At 49.0% G+C, this 17691-nt stretch overlaps 1 protein-coding gene across 1 annotated transcript in view; it reads right to left on the bottom strand.

Annotated features, from left to right (window-relative positions):
• Positions 1 to 3133: 3133 nt before the first annotated feature.
• Positions 3134 to 17691, bottom strand: part of ARSJ (arylsulfatase family member J) — a 31054-nt gene continuing 16496 nt past the window's right edge. The window contains exon 2 of the mRNA XM_019757032.3: positions 3134 to 6117. Within this exon, the coding sequence (XP_019612591.3) occupies positions 4719 to 6117 (1399 nt within the window). The 3' untranslated portion in view covers positions 3134 to 4718. The remainder of the gene's footprint in view (positions 6118 to 17691) is intronic.

Here is a 17691-nt window from a genome sequence, read left to right as displayed (position 1 = left end):
AATCAGAGAGCTTTGTAATAAATACCCAAGGATGTGAGGTATAGTCCTTTGGCTTACATAATTCTATGATGACACAGAGGTGTATTTGCTGTTTATGTTCTTTTTCACAGCTTGCTACTGTGTTTTCCTGAAAATAAGATCTAACCGGAAAATAAGCCCTAGCTTGATTTTTCAGAATGACATCCCCTGAACATAAGCCCTAATGCGTCTTTTGGAACAAACCTTAATATAAGACTTAGTCTTATTTTCGAGGAAACATGGTACTGAAAAATTATTCACAATTTAAGCCTTTCTCTGCTTTCTGAAAACACTCATTTAATGTATTCTGTAATATTCAAAGTAGTTTCTTACCCGATTATAGAGATAAAATTTGTTCTCAGTTTTGCATAATTTTTGCTTGGCTTTGCTGTAACACTGTTCCTATAAATATGCATTATTAGAGTTGGTTTTTTATGTGCTAGAAATTTCTGCATTTCACATAATTGCTATTATTTTGAGGAAAGGTATTAAAGATGATTCGTTTCTTTCTTTTTTAAAAAAGATTTTTATTGGGGAAGGAGAACAGGACTTTATTGGGGAGCAGTGTGTACTTCCAGGACTATTTTTTCCCAAGTCAAGTTGTTGTCCTTTCAGTCTTAGTTGTGGAGGGCGCAGCTCAGCTCCAGGTCCAGTTGCCATTGCTAGTTGCAGGGGACACAGCCCACCATCCCTTGCGGGAGTCAAACCGGCAACTTTGTGGTGGAGAGGACGTGCTCCAACCAACTGAGCCATCCAGGAGCTCAGTGGCAGCTCAGCTCAAGGTGCCATGTTCAATCTTAGTTGCAGGGGGCGCAGCCCACCATCCCTTGCGGGAGTCGAGGAGTCAAACCAGCAACCTTGTGGTTGAGAGCTCGTGCTCCAACCAACTGAGCCATCTGGCACTGCCCCATGTGGGAATTGAACCAGCAGACTTTCGCATTAGGAGCATGGAGCTCCAACCGCCTGAGGCACCGGGCCAGTCCCGATTCATTTCATTTTCAACAGTGAAATCACTATACAGGACATGGAAAGTGGAAACTCAAGCAAATGTAGCTGAACATATGTTCATATGTGACATATGTGACTGTGATTATTGTATTTATTCACTCAAAAACTAAATATTGAAAGCTGACTATGAGCAGGCATTGTTTTCTGTACTGTCAATAGAGCAGACATACATCACATTTCTTAAGAGGCTTTATACTTTAGTGGGAGGAGACAGAAAAAAGGAAATATATAAGTAAACACGAAATGTATTACAGGGTAATAGGTACTGTGGAGAAAGACCGAGCAGAGCAGAGGGTGGGGAGGCGAGTGATTGGTACTGTGATTTGTGCTATGTCCCAGGAGAATGCACCCCTGGAGGTGGGGACCCTGTCCCATGCTGCTGTCACCAACCAGTGTGCATCATTACGTGTGGCACATTAAATGTCGAGTGAATGGATGGGTACACTTAGTGTAGAGTGAGTCCTCCCTTTCCAGGAGCTCTTTGCTTATTACTTAATGGCTGTGTAACTCAGCTAGAACGTAACCTGCCCAAGAGTAAGAATTTCCCTCCGTTTTGTTCCCTGATGTATTTCAAGCATCTAGAACACTACCTGATAGATAGGAGGATTTAAGAAATATTTGTTGAATGAATGAGTTTTAATAAGCAGTTCACTAAGGGGGAGTAGTGCAGTCATTAGCTTGTGACGTAAGAGTTTTGTTTGCTGCCTTTGGCAAGCTAGCTTGATCCTGCCAAGCACACGCATTCTAAGTGCTGCCGGCGAACTCACGAGGTGTGTGCCTGAGAATCCTGTGAATAAAGTGCCGAAGGTAGTGATCCCAATGCCAGCGTCATGAGCCCCGGGCAGCAGAGGTGGACGTGTGTCAGCTGTGTGCTCGGTCACTGTTTCTCCTCTAGTCTGGCGATTGTAAAAGGGGCTGGGCCAAGAAAACTGTAGCAGTCACTCAGTTTTGCGAAAGTGAGGAAAGAGTACGTAAGGACAGCTGGAACTGGTCCTGTGCAGGGACCTGGCACACTGAAGGGCACTGAGATTTGTTTGTTGGTTTGGTATTTGGAGAAAATGTTTTCCGTCTTTTCTCATCCAAGGCACAGAACTATGCCCACAGATTGTTTTCTCACAAAGGTGCTGCAACCCTTTTTTTAACTGAGGGGTTGGTTCCCTCTGTTACCACTGGAGGGTCACAGGGTAGGAGAGCGCCCCAGGGAGCTCTGGGCATGCACCCTGGGAACCCCTCAGGAGACTGGTACTGGAGAGTGAATGCCCAGCGTCACATCGTGTACTGATTAGGGCATCAAAGTCAAGGGCACAGCGTGTCCGTCCTGGACATTTCCTGATACCCAGTGACTCTGGCAGCATTTTCGAAATGGTCATAATTCATACATGACGGTTATATTAGAGTTTCGCTTCTTAAGGGCAAGACACAGTCTTAAGTCGCGGGCTGCCCAGCGCCATGAGCAGGTGGCAGGTGCTCTTACAGTCAGTGAACAACACCCATGAAGTCACTTCCAGGTAGGAACTGCAGGCGGCCGTATTCTCATTGAGGACGTTACGGTCATTTACAGGGGACTGGAAATCACACCCTATCATGTAATACCTCCCGGGTTCACATGTTAATGATCATAATCCCAGCTTTCCTCTTTGCTCCTTTTTTGTCTTGCTAGGAACTTCTAGAAAGTTCTATGTTTAGCAACTTTCAAAGTCTGTTCCTTACTTTGCCTAGTCCCATGCAATGTGTTATAGACAGGATTTTATAGTGAAATAAATTAGAAAATATTGTATAAAACCTTCTTTCTGTTTGAGATTTAAAAGGAAAACTAGGATTTTAACACCCTAACAAACTCTGCATTTAAGTCACCCTTTAACTCAGCATTTCCTGAACTTATTTTGCATCAGAACTTTTAATGGGATGATAACTCTATATTTTGAATTATAAAAGACCATCTGTTATAAGTCACATCATTGTTTTATGTGCCACTAAGAAAGGGAAAGAAACCACTGACAATGTACCTTGGGCTTTTATGACCCATTTAAACCTACAGTTGACAAAACACAAACCCAGGAAATAGTGTTTCATCCTCCTTAATGAAATGGAAACACATAGTCAGAAGTAAAATATTTAAAATTTTTAATCATTTTGTCTGGTTTAGTTAATAATTTCAGTAATAGACTGTAGACGCTTTTATTGATTTCCATAGACTGTGAAGGGCAGTCCTTTGAGTTCTGATTGGAAGTATTTAATCGTTGGCTTCCAGACCCCACACTTGCTGTTATCACAGTTGCAGCTTCACGCATCCCAGCCCTGCCCTCTGATCTCCCACAGCTGGAGGCCCAGAGGCCTCTGTGTTAGGAGGGGCCCTGAGGGGAAGCTCCAGGGCCCGCAGGAGCCCCTCAGCCCGCACGGTGTTTGCAGGTGAGTGCCCCACAGCTTGAGTTGGAACCACCCCTCGTGGGACCCATGGCTTCATGTTTGTCTGTCTCCCCACCGTGTCCACTGTGTAACAGCAGGGTCAGCATGAGTGTTATTTATTAACAGAGAACATTTTTCTCCATGTAATAAGCAAATGGAAACATCTCTTGTTTGCAAAATCCGTATTATTTACGACGGTTGTTAGCAAATTATACCTTCAGTTGCCTATTTGTAAAGAATTTTGTTTGTTAAGATGGATAATATATTATCTAGAAGTTAGATCCGAAAAGCCATGCCGAATTTGCTAGTGCCATAAAATAAATCATTTTAATAATTAAGATGCATAAATAAAATGTTTGTGATAGAAACAATAAAGTTGTGTGTCAACTCTGTACAAACATTGACTTTCCAAGTAGCTTTTGTAAGGAGTATATACATCTTACTATGTTCAAAATAATGGTTGAACGTGATGGTTATCATTTTTTCTGCATAATTTTCTTTTCATATTCTGTGTAGTCACACAGTATTATAGTAATTTGTAGTATTACAATGCTTGGTAATCTTGAAGATATGAGATAAGATTCTTCTAATAGTATGTCGAAAATAAAAGTCATTTGCATAATTTTTTATGAAAACAAAATAATTTCTTTCTATAAAAATAAGTTACGTAGTTTATGCTGAAACGTCCTCTATTAAAGTGTTTAGAAAACAGTTACATTTATGTTTTGGCGGTGTGCTCAGACGTTGTCACTTGCCGTCCCCTCACGTGTGGTAAAATGAGGTATGAGCTGCTCGTGTGAGAAAAACAGTTGATTTCCACAGGAAAGGAAATACCATGGGAAGTAGAATCAGTCTAAGATCCAAGCGCCACACGATGGAGACACAGAAACTCCCTAAGCAGATATATTTCTGGAGCCTTGAGGTGCATCGGCTTTGACTCCACTTGTCCCAGGCACTTCCAGTGCTTCTGTGCAGTTAGCGTGGCCACCGAGCACTTGCTACTGTCCCTGCTCAGAATTATAGCGCTAGAAGCACAGCAGCTGAGCTCATTCCGACCACGGCGCCTTTATAAAGGAGAGCAGCAGACGAGTCCACGTCCTCTAAGCGCGGCGCCCATGCCAGCCCCTTTGGCACCGAGCACAAGTGTGCCACTTTGCGGCCAGGTGGCCCGACGTGACAAGTGTGATGCTTGTGCAGTGAGTGCTGGGCCGCCCTTGCTGGTTTGCCTCCAACACTGGGGAGGGACTGAGACGTGACCTACATGCCAGCAGGCGGGAGGCTCAGGCTCAGCCATGACGAGCACCCAAGTGGCACCTGGGGACCGAGCCTGCATCCTGTGGTTTCTTCTTCCTCTTACTTTCCTTCTGCTTCCTCCCAGCCTTGCTTTTGCGTGGCTTCTTTTTCTTGCTGTCCTCTTTATACCAGGGCCCCCAGACTCCACCATTGAGCCGAGGGTTGCTCCTGGGGTCCCTGGGGGGGTACCTGACGGGCACTGCGGTTCTGTTGAACTGTGACAGCCTGCGCAGCAGCTGCCGCACGACACCAGGGTACCTGCCTGAGAGGTCCACCCTCTCGTAGGGGTCAGCGGTGATGTTGAAAAGCCACACGCTCTTGCCAGTGGACAAGCTGACCCGTTCGCTGTGCCACCGGCTCGGGCCCAGGTTGCTGAAGGCCTGAGGCGGGACCCAGTCACTGTAGCCAGGGTTGCCCGTGAGTAGCTTCCAGTGCTGCACCCGGACGGCTGACTGGACGGCCGTGTTCCAGATCCCGTAGCCTGCCGCCCAGGAGCCGTTCCTCGCCCGGGGGTAAATGGGGTCGATGTTGTACAGAATGTCCACTCGTGGTGAGCGCAGGCCTTCGCTGATGGTCTCCCACACGTCGTAGCCGTCCAGCTGGACGTCCTCATCAATCCGCCCTTCCGCCAGGGAGACGAGCGTGGGGTACCAGTCGGTGATGTGCACCAGCTCCCTACACACCGTGCCCCTGTTTTTCAGCAGGGGGCTGTGCACGAAGCCCACGGCCCGGATGCCCCCTTCCCAGTACGTTCCCTTGCTCCCTCTGAGGGGCCAGTTACTCCCGCCTGCGGTGGGCTGGCCCCCGTTATCCGAAGAGTAGATGATGATGCTGTTGTTATAGAAACCGTGCGTCTTCAGAGCCAGGGTCACGTTGCTGACGGCCTCGTCCAGGCAGGAGAGCATGGCTGCGTACCTGCGTCTGTTTATGTTGGTGATGGACCTGTAGTGCTCCAGGTACCTGCCAGGGGCTTGCAGGGGCGAGTGCACGGCTTGGTAGGCGATGTATAAAAACAGCGGCTTCCCGGGGTCATGGGAGGCTAAGATTTTCTGCACTCTCTGCGTGTACATCTGTGTGGAGTACATGCCACTGTCGTGGTCCCAGGCAGCGTGGTCGTTTTCATACAGGTCGTAGCCGCACATGCCGGGACTGTCACACTTGTAGTGCGTGTAGTAGTCACCACTTCCCAGGAGCGACCCGAAAAAGGTGTCAAACCCTCTCCTGGTGGGCATGCACTCTGACCGGTAGAAGCCCAAGTGCCACTTGCCGACCATGTGTGTGGCATAGCCAGCCTCCTTGAGCTTCTGAGGGAGGGTGGCATTGTCCAGAGGGAGGCAATTGGGCTGCGTGGGTCTTATGATGGAGTGTTGGAGTCCGGTGTGTATCTGATACCTTGGCAGAAGAGGAAAGAGTTGGTCAGTGCAGACAAGAGGTGCTCTGCCTACAACAATGGTCCTTAAATTAAACAGTGTTTCTAGGGAGACAAACTACCCCAAATAAAAGAAGACCAATTCTGCCTCTCTGCTGTGGACGCTTGTCTCACCCTAAATAGCTTCCTATTTAACATTTGAAATGTATTTAACTCTGAGTCAGCACCTTTGAAACTGAGATTTCACCTCTCATCTCAAAGTGTTTTCAAACTTCTTGTAACATAATTTATTTGAATAAACTTTAATCTTTTAATTATATGGCAGAAAACTAACATGATAAAGGGAAGGATAAAAATTTCAGAGTATTCTTCTTCTTATTATTCATCTAGGCACCTCATATTAGCTCCCAAATCATTGCCTGAGATAATTTATTTCAGGTTAATTCTGAAGTACTAAAATCACCTGCAAAAATTATATAAAAATCTCTTGTTTGTCAAAAAAATTATAATTTAGTCCCCAACCTGTTAGATCTCTGCAAAGAGAAAGAGGTTTTCGATTCACAGTACATTATTGTTGAAAAACCATTTTATTTTTTTAATTAAAAAATTATTTTTCAATTACAGTTGACATTCACTATTATGTTAGTGTCGGGTGTATAGCACAGTGTTGAAAACCCATTTTAGAGGAAATGATTAGCTAGTGCCAAGGAAGGGTTATATTTTCTAGGAAACGGCAGAAAATGGGTCCCTTCAGGTTCCCCACAATGTCTCCTTTTTAGAAATGACACTCACAAAATCGTCTGAGAAAACACGGGGGGCTCTCTGTCCTCTCAAAGGGAGAGACGTGAGTTTCTTGCGTTGCCCTCGCCCCCAGGTGTTTTGCCGCGGGCTTTCTCCCAAGGACCAGTTGTCATCACATAAGAGCTGGGTTTTCACTCTGGGTGAAGAGGCGCCTATTAGTTCATGACATTAAATGCTATTGATTCTAGTTATTATGTAAGTTTGAAAAGACTTTTTAAGTAGAAAATATAGAAATTCTGAGAAAATGGTGGTTACAGAGAGTGTTAATGTAAATGAGAAAGTACTTTTGGAATCAAATTATACAGAGTAATATTGAGATCAGAAACAAATTTTCTTTTCAAAATTGATTGAATCTGAAAGGCCACCATGTTATGGATGGTTTGGGTAAAGAGTTCGATTTACTGGCAAATGTTCAGATGGTGGCATAATGCAACTGTGAGTTCTTTCCCAGTGTCAGCTGCAGTGGTTCCGATGGGTCCGTGGGGTCTGGGAGACATGTCTGGTCACCGATGCAGAGCAGCTTTCAGGTGGCCTGTGGGCTCTGCCACTCAGTCAGCCGGCAGCGTCCCAGCTACCACAGCTGTGGGCATTTACAGTGTCAGAAACTCCCAAAGAAACCAGCGTTTCGTAGACTTTGCCCCACATTCAGATGGTGTTGTTATAGTTGTTACTGATAATTCCTGATGCAGTTCAGAATCCAAAACATTGCCTTGCAGAACCACTGGTTTTGACATGACAGATGTCAAGTATGTGACAGATGGGCGACACCTGTCAATCAACATGGACATTGGGTGGAAATTGAAGATGGAGAAATCTTTGTGGGTAAGAGTTTGGGGACAGATCCATGGACATAGGTGGTTAGCTAAATAACCGAATGCAGAATATGTATTTGGCCAGTGTCTATTCAATCATTGACTGGCCAACACGTCTTTCTGGTTACACTGGGCAGTTTTCCCCTCGTACTAAAGGAATGGAGCGTTGGTGGAAGTGTGAAATACAGAAAACATTCACACAACAAAGAATAGAAAAGGAGAGGTCTGTTGCTTTCAGAAGATGGTAAAGGGTCAGCCGAGAAACAGAGAGTTCAGAACTATTAATCATGTCTGTTTTTCTGTCTTCTCCAGAAAGTAGGATGGTTTCCATGTCGGAAAGGTTAGCAGCGACCCATAACAGAAGAGAGATTTTTAGGGCAGCCCCTGCTTAAATGAGTTCAAGCCTCTTGAGCCAAATGGGATGGAGTTTGGGGCAGAATTTGGGGCCTGGGTTAAGGGTATAGTTTTGGGGTTGGACAGACGTGGGTTTGAATTTGTTCCAGTGCTTATTAGCTGTGTGATTTTGTGCAGTACTTAACCCCTCTGACCCTCAGTCTCCTCATCTGTAGAGTCAACAATGCATATTGGGTGGCTGTAGCTCTGAACAGATCACAGAGTCTGGTAAGGAGCATACGATCAGTAAATGACAACTTTTACTGTTACTACCCCGGAATTCTGAACCATGTTGCTGATGTATTTGTTTAAAGGGTTTTATTACATGTCTTCTTTCACATGTGTTATTGATCTCATCCTCATAACAACCGTGAGAAGTAGGGTTCCTTGTGTTCGTTTCATAGACAAGAGAACAGAGGTGTAGACGTCCCAAGTCCCCATCTGCCTCACCGGCTGGGAAAATGATTCCTGAACAACAGGCTGAGCCTGACATGTTCTCGTGTCTTTAAGAGTTAAAATCCATTCTTGCTGAGAAATCCAGGAGCAGCGGGAAGACCCCTCAGTCCTGAGAGGGGAGCGATGCCGGCTTTTCTAACCAAAGAGGGAGAATGTGTGAAACCACATGGTGAGGCTTGTGCTCATCCTGGAAAACAACAGTTTTTCTAAGTAGATGATTTGCGGGCATTTCCAAAAACAAATCAGGCTGAAAAGAAAAGTCCTGCCAAGTTAGCTTCATTTAATTTTTTAAAAAGGATTCATAGAAGGCAAATAGCTTAGGAAAATGATGGTCATTTGAAAAATCTGCCCATGATTCTGTTCTTATGGAAAGATGGAAAGTCAGCTGTGTGATAGCACTGTGTATCTGTGACCAGAACAGTGATATTACACTTTACTGCCCGTTAACATACAGGAAGTTTCCATTTACACGATCCCCTCTGGTTCTGAGGGGCAGGCAGCTTCCATTTATTAGTTCTGTGTAACAACAACAACAACAACAACAACAGACGGAAACTCAGAATGACTGTGGTTCCCCAGCGTTACAGCTGTTAAGTCGTGAGGTCTGTGCTGGGGCCCAGATTTGGGGGTTTGCAGACTTTTATGTGCTGCACTGACAGCTCCTTGGACAGCTAGGCCTGTAGAAAGTTCAGGTCAACTTACCTGCGTTCACCTTCAGTGTTGATTCCTTTCTCGATTCATCACTGTTGCTGAGCATATCCCCTGTGCCAGGGACTCAGTTGTGTTGTTTTGTCTCCCCTCCTCCCTCCCTCCCCCCCATCCTTCCCTCCCCCTCCCTCCCTCTCTCCTCCTTCCCTCCCTGACTCCTCCCTCCCTCCCCCCTAAGCAGTGACATCACTATGTGGGCTGCATGTGAAGATCCTCTAGCAAAGGGGTGCCCAGGAGGCCAGCGTTCTCTGATCCATATTGGGTGGGGACAGAGATGTGCCATCGGTCTGGAGACCAGGACTCAGTGCTCCCAGATTGTTTTCTTCCAGGCAGCAGACGGCGAGGATCCGGGACGAGCTCGGTGGGCAGAGTCTTTGGCTGGATAGTGACTGACTTGTCAGCAGCGACGAGCTTGAAGGCCAGTCAGAAGTGTTCCAAACGCTCCCGGAGCAGTGTGTCAGCTGACACTGATGGGCGACTGGGCAGTGTCTGTGGCAGCACCACGGGTCCTGTTTGGGCCTCAGCTCATTGCTTCTTATTATCCATGACTTAAATAAAGACATAGACGAAATGCTTGTTATCTCGGAGGAACAGCTACTATTATAAGCGGCATAGTTCCTTTAGATTCAAAGTAATCTAAATAAAGGTCCTGAAATAAAGGTCCTTTGCTGAAATGAAGACGGTGAAATATAGAAAGTGAAGGAAGGGCTCGAAGATAGAAGGAAGGGAACATGTCAGAAAGATGCATGAGCCCAGACAGAGGGAGACTCACTGGCCACGTGTGGGACAGCGTGAGCATCAGAGTAAACAGTGACAGTAACAGATTACGCGCACGGAGCAAAACAGGAAACCCGCGTCGGTACTAATACAGGTAAGTAAGCAAATAGCAGAAGTTTGACGTGGGAGGGGTGCTGCAGTCTCAGAGTGCCACCCCAAACACTCACTGATTCTGTGGGGACAGAGTACGCAGTGATGCGCCTGGGAGACACCAAGTGACCAGTCAGCTCATCAGTAATGAGGACAGATCGGCGTCATGTGCCACCAGATGCCATAAACACAGTGTTGTTTCTGTGGTTCCACACCCTGAATCGGTTCCCCAGGAGACATCAGGCAAACCCACGTGAGGGACAGTCTACAAAACAATGGCCTGAAATCTTCAAAAGTGGCAAGGTCATGTAAGTCAAAGGGGGAATGGGCGCTCTTCCAGGTTGAAAGGGACCAAAGAGATATGACAAGCACAGACGTGGCTCTGAGCTGTGCCGGCTACAAGGACGGGCACGCGTGGAGAGCTGGCAAAGCCTGCACGGAGTCTGAGGTGCAACAGGAGCAACTGCTCGTTTCCTGGTTCTGGTAGCTGTTCACTGGCTGGTGTAGGCGAATGTGTTTGTAGGAAACACACACTAGAGAATTGAAAATGAGTGGCGTGAGCTTTGCAATGAACTTCCAGTTGGTTCAGGAAAATGTTATTTGCGTTGCACCTGAACTTTTCTTATGGGATTGTTTCAAAATGTTTTAAATGTGTAAGAAAGTCTAATTGGGATAAATGGAAGGCATTACAAGTTAACAATCATTTACATGCTAGTTGTTTAAGTCTGTGAATGAACCTGGGAAGTTGGATATGTCAGACTACGAACTTGAGAAAGAGCCAAAGAGGAAAATGAGACCTTATGTTATACAAAGGCAGCGTGCAAGTTCTGAGATGGAATAACCCTCCTCTGTGCCCATCTGGAATATAGCTTGTGTCTAAGCACATGCCCTCAGGATATGTGCCGTTATTATTAATAAAGTACACACGTGCAGTAAGTACTCTGCTGATTTATGGACCTTGTCACACACACACCGATGTTACAGGGTGAGGTTAATAAGGACAGAACTTGGGTCCTTCTCTGTGTCTGAGGCCTCACCTGCAGCCAGGGACACGCCCTCAGCCTGGAGAGTGCTGGTGCAGAAGGCAGGTCGCAGAGCGGAACCTGCAGCCTGGGTCAGCGTGACAGTGGCCTGGGCTACCACCTCGTGGCCATGGAAATGGAGTTAAGTGGGTAGATCCAATGCGTACTTTGGATTTAGAACTGACAGGACTGAATCAGTGAGGGAAGATACAGGGGGAGGAAAAAGACAACAATCAAGAATTACTTAGACTTGTGGCTTTCGTGACATGGTGAGTGGTGGGAGGACCAGCTGATCTCTGCTTTAGTGCAAAGTACACAATTCGGACTCATGGATGGCATCACAAAGAGGCAGGTTTCAACTCAATGCCCAAACAGAAAATTCTAACAAAGAAAGACAAGCAAACAAACAGTCTGGATGTTCATCTTCCTGGGATCCTGGCAGAGACATACCTGAACTGGAAAAGAACTGGCTGACCTCTGAGCATCCTTCTAAATCCAACGAGCCTTGGGCCCCAGACTACAGCTTCCCGTTTCCACCCTGAGAGCAGCTTTGCAAAACCGGGTCTATAATATTATGTACGGGTATTTGATAAACAAGTTCCCAAATGCATCAATAATATTTAACTTCTTTCTTTGAATAATTTCAAGTTAGCTTGAAACATAGGTTTCTCACCTAATATGTTCTGAATGCTGTAATCACGTTAGCTGAAAAAATAATTGTTAAATTTGGTGGACTTTTTTGGTCACCATCTGGCTACCATGTGAAGAAAACCCCACGTGAGCAATAGTAAGCCGAGAGTTGCCAAATCTGTTAAACTCAATAGCCATCATTCTCACTTTCCTGCCAGCTTAAAAGAAAAACCCTAAGTGGCCCCTTCCGGCTTGGCATTAGAATCTGTGAAGAGTCGTGCGATCTTATTAAAGACTAATTCATGTCACTGGGTGCTGGTAGTAGCAGCAGTTGTTGAATTCCCTTTGTTGCAGACTGTCCAACACAGTTTTATTGTTTGAATCCGATTACATACTTAACGCACCCCTGCAAGTATGCAGTACGTACAGGACAAAACACGAGCCTTTATGGTTCCATGCAGACGTGAAGTCCAAGTGCGTCCACTGCACAGAATCGGACGGACTGCAGTAGGAACAGATGTTTTGAAGAGAAGGAAACAGGTGCAAGATTCTGTCGTTTAAGAGTCACACGTCACCTAGATAGTTGTAAGTCAGAACAATATGACTTAATTTTACCTGTGCTGAAAGGTGTTCCTTTATCACTTCCTTCCAAAGGAATCTTGTCTCAAAGACTAATTCTACTTATAGGCCTTAATTTCACATTTCAGTTAATTCTGGCTTGCGATGGAGCTGGAAGTGGAGGAGGGCTGTGTAACAAGTCTGCGTGATGAGATGAGGAACTAGCATTTAGGCTGTTACTCATTTAACGCGTGTTCAGCTGCCGGGAGCCAGACTCTGCTGGCTTTGGGGCTGCACCATGAGTGAGGTGGTCGCTGCTGTCGGGGAACTCCGCAGCGAGAGACAGACAGTCGCCAGTTATGATGGCAGGAAATGCTGAAGCACAGACCCCCAGGGCTCCCTGAGGGGGGGGACCGGGGGTGGGGGGGTCCAATGCAGCCCTAGGAGTGTGTGGGTGAAGGTGGGAAAGGCAGACACTGACAGCAGCATGCAGTCACGGGAACGTGAACAGGAGGCCACGCTTGAGGGAGGAGGAGCCAGGGGGGGAGGAGCCAGGCGAGGGAGGAGCCAGGCGGGGGAGGGGCCAGGCGGGGGAGGAGCCAGGCGGGGGAGGGGCCAGGCGGGGGAGGAGCCAGGCGGGGAGGAGCCAGGCGGGGGAGGGGCCAGGCGGGGGAGGAGCCAGGCGGGGGAGGGGCCAGGCGGGGGAGGAGCCAGGCGGGGAGGAGCCAGGCGGGGGAGGAGCCAGGCGGGGAGGAGCCAGGCGGGGGAGGAGCCAGGTGGGGGAGGAGCCAGGCGGGGGAGGGGCCAGGCGGGGGAGGAGCCAGGCGGGGGAGGGGCCAGGCGGGGGAGGGGCCAGGCGGGGGAGGAGCCAGGCGAGGGAGGAGCCAGGCGGGGAGGGGCCAGGCGGGGGAGGAGCCAGGCGGGGAGGGGCCAGGCGGGGGAGGAGCCAGGCGGGTGACAGCTGGAGGGAAGGCAGAGTATTACCCTGAGCCGCGCAGGAGGGCCAGTGAGCTGCGGGCTCTGTGGGTCGACAGCTCAGAACGGAAGCAAATGCAGACGCGTCTTCACGGCAGATGAGACCAGGGACAAGTAGGTGACAGATGACCCGGAGGCACTAGGGTCCGGGCTGCAATAGGTTTGTGTTCTTGGTATGAAGCCCATAGGACGCCATGGAAATACTTCTGAAAAGAGGGTAACAGGACGCATTTCGCATTAGAAAAGTAGCTGGTGTAGTGTGAGGTGTGGACTGGGGTGGAATGAGGCACAGGCAGGGGTTTGCCCTCATCCGAGAGGGACGATGAGAGGCAGCCCGAGATGGGCGCCAGTGAGGGTGGGAGGAGACGGAAGGGATTAGAAATAGGGACGGTTGACAGGGGCATGGGCCGTGTGTGTGGGCGTGGGACAGGGGAACGCTGACATGGGTCCAGAGCGTCCGGGCTGGTGGCCCTGTGAGAGGGTTACGGGACCCAGGAAGAAGCGTGCAGCTGGAGGCACCTGTACGAGGCCCGTCTGCAGATGTGCAGGATGAGACGTGACTTGCTAGGTGAAGGTGGCAGGTGAGGTCATGGAGGCACAAGATACCACCTAAGGGCGGGACGACACGGAGGGCAAAGACCGAGCCCAGGAAACACCATCACCGAGAAGGAAAGCGAGGAGCAGCTTGAGCTGAAGCTGCCACTGTGCGGGCGAGAGACGTGGAGGGGTCAGGGAGCTGCTGCGTCACGTCCCACAGAGATCCCGGGCAGGTGGGACTGAGCACGTTGGGACATGGAGGGGTCAGGGAGCTGCTGCGTCACGTCCCACAGAGATCCCGGGCAGGTGGGACTGGGCACGTTGGGACACGGAGGGGTCGGGGAGCCCTGTGTCACGTGCTGCAGAGACATCAGGGAGGTGGGACTGACGTAGCAGTGAGCATGTGGGACCCAATCAAGCGGATTTCAGTGGAGCCGTGGGGAGAAGCCGAGGTTTTAGAGCTGAGACATGAATGGACAGTGGAAACGCAAAGACAGTGAACACAGACTCCTCCCAGATGTGTGAGTGGGCAGGCGCTTACGATGGGTGAGCGGGCGAACACGTGGCCTCCGCAGAGTGCCTATCGTGTGTACATTTTATAATAGAAACCGTGTCCCTGCTGTGTCTGTGTCACCCGGGATGATACCTGGCTCAGAAGAGAACATCCATAAATATTTGCTGAATGAATGAGGGTGTGTATGTTCACAAGAGAAAGAGAAGGAGAGAGGGGAAGGGAAGGTCTCACCAAACTGTAAACTGGGATTATTTCCAGGGAGAGAACAACAACGGGAGAAGAGGAAGCTTTCATTTTCCGTTGTACACATTTACATATAAATAAAATTTAGGAGAGTGAGTCTCAAAAAATTCAGCTTATTCTACTCGGACTAATTCCTAATATGCGACTAATTTTACCAAGTCAACTAATTAACTTAAAATGAAAGCAGAAATCTGAATGGCAAGTGAATGAAAACAGTCCTTCAGCCCCATCAAGGAGCCTCCTTCCTGGTGGCACTTCTGCCCAGGACCCTGCGTCAGGCAAGAGGAAAGGAGGTGCAGTGAGCTGCTACTTCTGTAATTGTCCCCAAGAGCCAGAGAAGATGTCCCTCTCACTAAAAAGGCACAAGGATAGCTTCCCGGGTGCTTAAACTTCCTGCCTCCGACGGTGTTTGCTGCTCATCACCGTCACTCCAGTTCCCTGCGCGTCCAGTGTCTCAGCAGTTCTGACATCACAGCCTCTGCACAGGTCACAGTTTCCTCATCGCTGGGAACGTGGCTGCAAGTCACGTGGTGAGCTGGGTGTCGCGTGTCACAGCCTCCTCCAGGTTTTGGGGACAGTGGTTGGTTTACTCGGAATTTTCTCTCTTCATTGCAACAGATGCTCAAGGAGTTTCTTCAGGTCTGGCTTTATGAACCAAACGCGTGGCTGGCCTCATCTGTGGTACCTTTTTCTGGCTAGAGGGAAAGATGCAGTGACTGCCAGAGACCCTGTCTTTCGCTCATGCTTGGCTTTCATCAAGGGGAAAGGCACCTGAGCGACAGCTGAGGACGCGCCATGTGTGAGGACTTTCAGGGAGCACACGCCCTGCACTGTGACCTGTCCAAGGCCCGGGACTCACGGTGGCCGCTCAGGTTCAAGGTCAGAGCAGACAGGATGGAGGAACAGCCCAGTCTGGGGGTTCGCCGTGCCCCCTGCCCCATGCCGAGCGCTTTACCTCCAGCTCCCTATTTACTCCTCACTGTTACCCCTGGAGGACATGCCAGCCTCAGTAAGAACAGGAAATGGGGCACGAGGGCTGGAACCTGTCCCGCCGTCCTCTGCTCCATGCACAGCCCGCCGCCCTGCAGAGTGGGTCCCTGCGGCTCACAGCCTCTGCACCCCACAGCCAAAGGTCTCTGGAGGAAATAAAGATGCATGGGGTAGTGTTTCCTGGAGGTTTTCCCAAGTTTTTTTTCTGGAAATGGAGTCAGATACTGTCAATGCCGAGACTCGAGGGTCCACAGAAGCACCTCCTATGCAAACACCATGGTTTCTCATGACATGAACAGAAGTTCTAACAAAGTGCGCTGGAAGCTGCTCGCACAGGCCTAGCCCTGCTGGGCTGTGGGAAATGGGGAACCTGCTTCTGAAGGGCAGTGTCTCCATGTCCCTCCCTCTGAAGCGATTTCATCTGCCCAGAGCCTCCCACTACCCTCAGGAAATCCATCACAGAGAAGGAAGGAGGTTGCGGGGCCAGCCACCCTGTTCATGCTCCCCAAATCTGCCCATGGCGGCTTTACTGGCAGCTGGGGGAGGGGAAGCTATTCCCTGCCTGGCAGACGGAGGAAGCACCAGCCAGATGAGCACCGGCCGGCAGTCGGTTAGGTTTGGTCATGAGGAAACAGGCGTGAGACACTGATTCTTTCTGCTGAGTGACATTAGGCAAGGCTGTGACATCAATCCTGACAGATTGGGGGGTGGGGGTGGAAGGGGCATAAATATATTGATTTTGTTTCAAAAGGACTGAAAATTTGGGAGGTAAAAAATTCGATTGGGTTCTGTAATACGAGTATCAGAATACTGTACTTGGGCTTGCAGGCGTGAGATGCATCATGTTTTCCTTCTTTCTGGAGTCACTGTTGCAAAGGCCTGTGCATCAAGAGGCCTCGCCTTTGAGGTGGACGAGTGCTGGGCACAGGAATGGTGGTTTTCTCTGGCGTCTGCTCTGACTGCTTCCAGGCGTAAAGAAATCTGTGGACAGCTGCAGCAGTGTCACGTGGGCCTGGCCAGCCATGAGAGCCTGCGATTCTGCTGTACAACTTGATGCAGCTTTGGGAGGAGTGAAAGAAAATAAGTGAAGGTTTCTATGTTGTAAAAGAGGGAAAAGAACCAGAGTTATACAAGTTGAGGTTGACAGGACGGGCATTAGGCACGCAGCGCAGGGAGCCCCGCTCAGTCCTGCAGCTGCTTTTGGAACGCGTGTGTGGTGGCTGCGTGTCTCACCAGGCAGCACGCTTCATTTCTGAGGAATGTGCTAACTGTAGGTGCATTTTGGCTGACCGGGCTCTGCTTGTCTGAGCTTCATAGGGAGACTGAATCGTGCGTTACAGTTCTTCGATGTGTGAAGAGTGTCGCCGTGTTTCTGAGTCGGCTGAGCTCTTCTGGCTGATGCACAGACTCTGAGGTGGCCGGGCCTCCTCCTTGGCACGCACTCCAGCTGGTCACTGTCCCTCTTGAATCCTGGCCTTGGATGGAACACGACCCGGATGTGGCCTGCACCGCACTCAGTCCCAGGGGCCTGGCCTGGCCGGCCGTCTGCACCAGATCAGGACTCCATCCGGGTATCTGGTGGCCGTCACGCTGTCGCGAGCCTGCAAGCGGCTTTCCCATGTGCTCTCTCTTCAGCAGGTCTCCTGCATCTCATGCAGGAACAGTTTGATTTCTGAGTCTCCCAGGCGACTTTCCATTTCTCAATGTTTTCTCTCTTTCTCCTGCCATTTGGTGCCTGCACGATACTTACTTTCATCATCGAGTATGTTATGACTCCTCCTATTAATGTTGGTAAATGCATGTCTTCACCTGACTCACGTGGTGAGGTTTTGCAGGGACAGCAGGGACTCAGAGCAAAGCCTTGGTGACGTGTCCCTGGAGACCTGCCCTCGGGGGAACTGAGTCATCACTCAGTTCACACTGAGTGGCTCATTCAACTTTTTACTTGCCAATCGGTCTAATTTTTTTATTTCAGACAATTGCCTGTTGTGTAAGCCTTGTTGAAACTGAGATACAGTATGCCCGTAACTTTCCCTGATGTTGACGTGCCCCCCAAAATCAAATGGGTGTTTGGGGCATAAAGCTCAGGGA

Source organism: Rhinolophus sinicus, chromosome 15, assembly GCF_057876585.1.
Source record: "Rhinolophus sinicus isolate RSI-liver-muscle chromosome 15, RSI-T2T, whole genome shotgun sequence".
Taxonomy (NCBI): Eukaryota; Metazoa; Chordata; class Mammalia; order Chiroptera; family Rhinolophidae; genus Rhinolophus; species Rhinolophus sinicus.
Note: the sequence above shows the minus strand (reverse complement) of the source record. Positions and strands in the feature narration are given on the sequence as shown.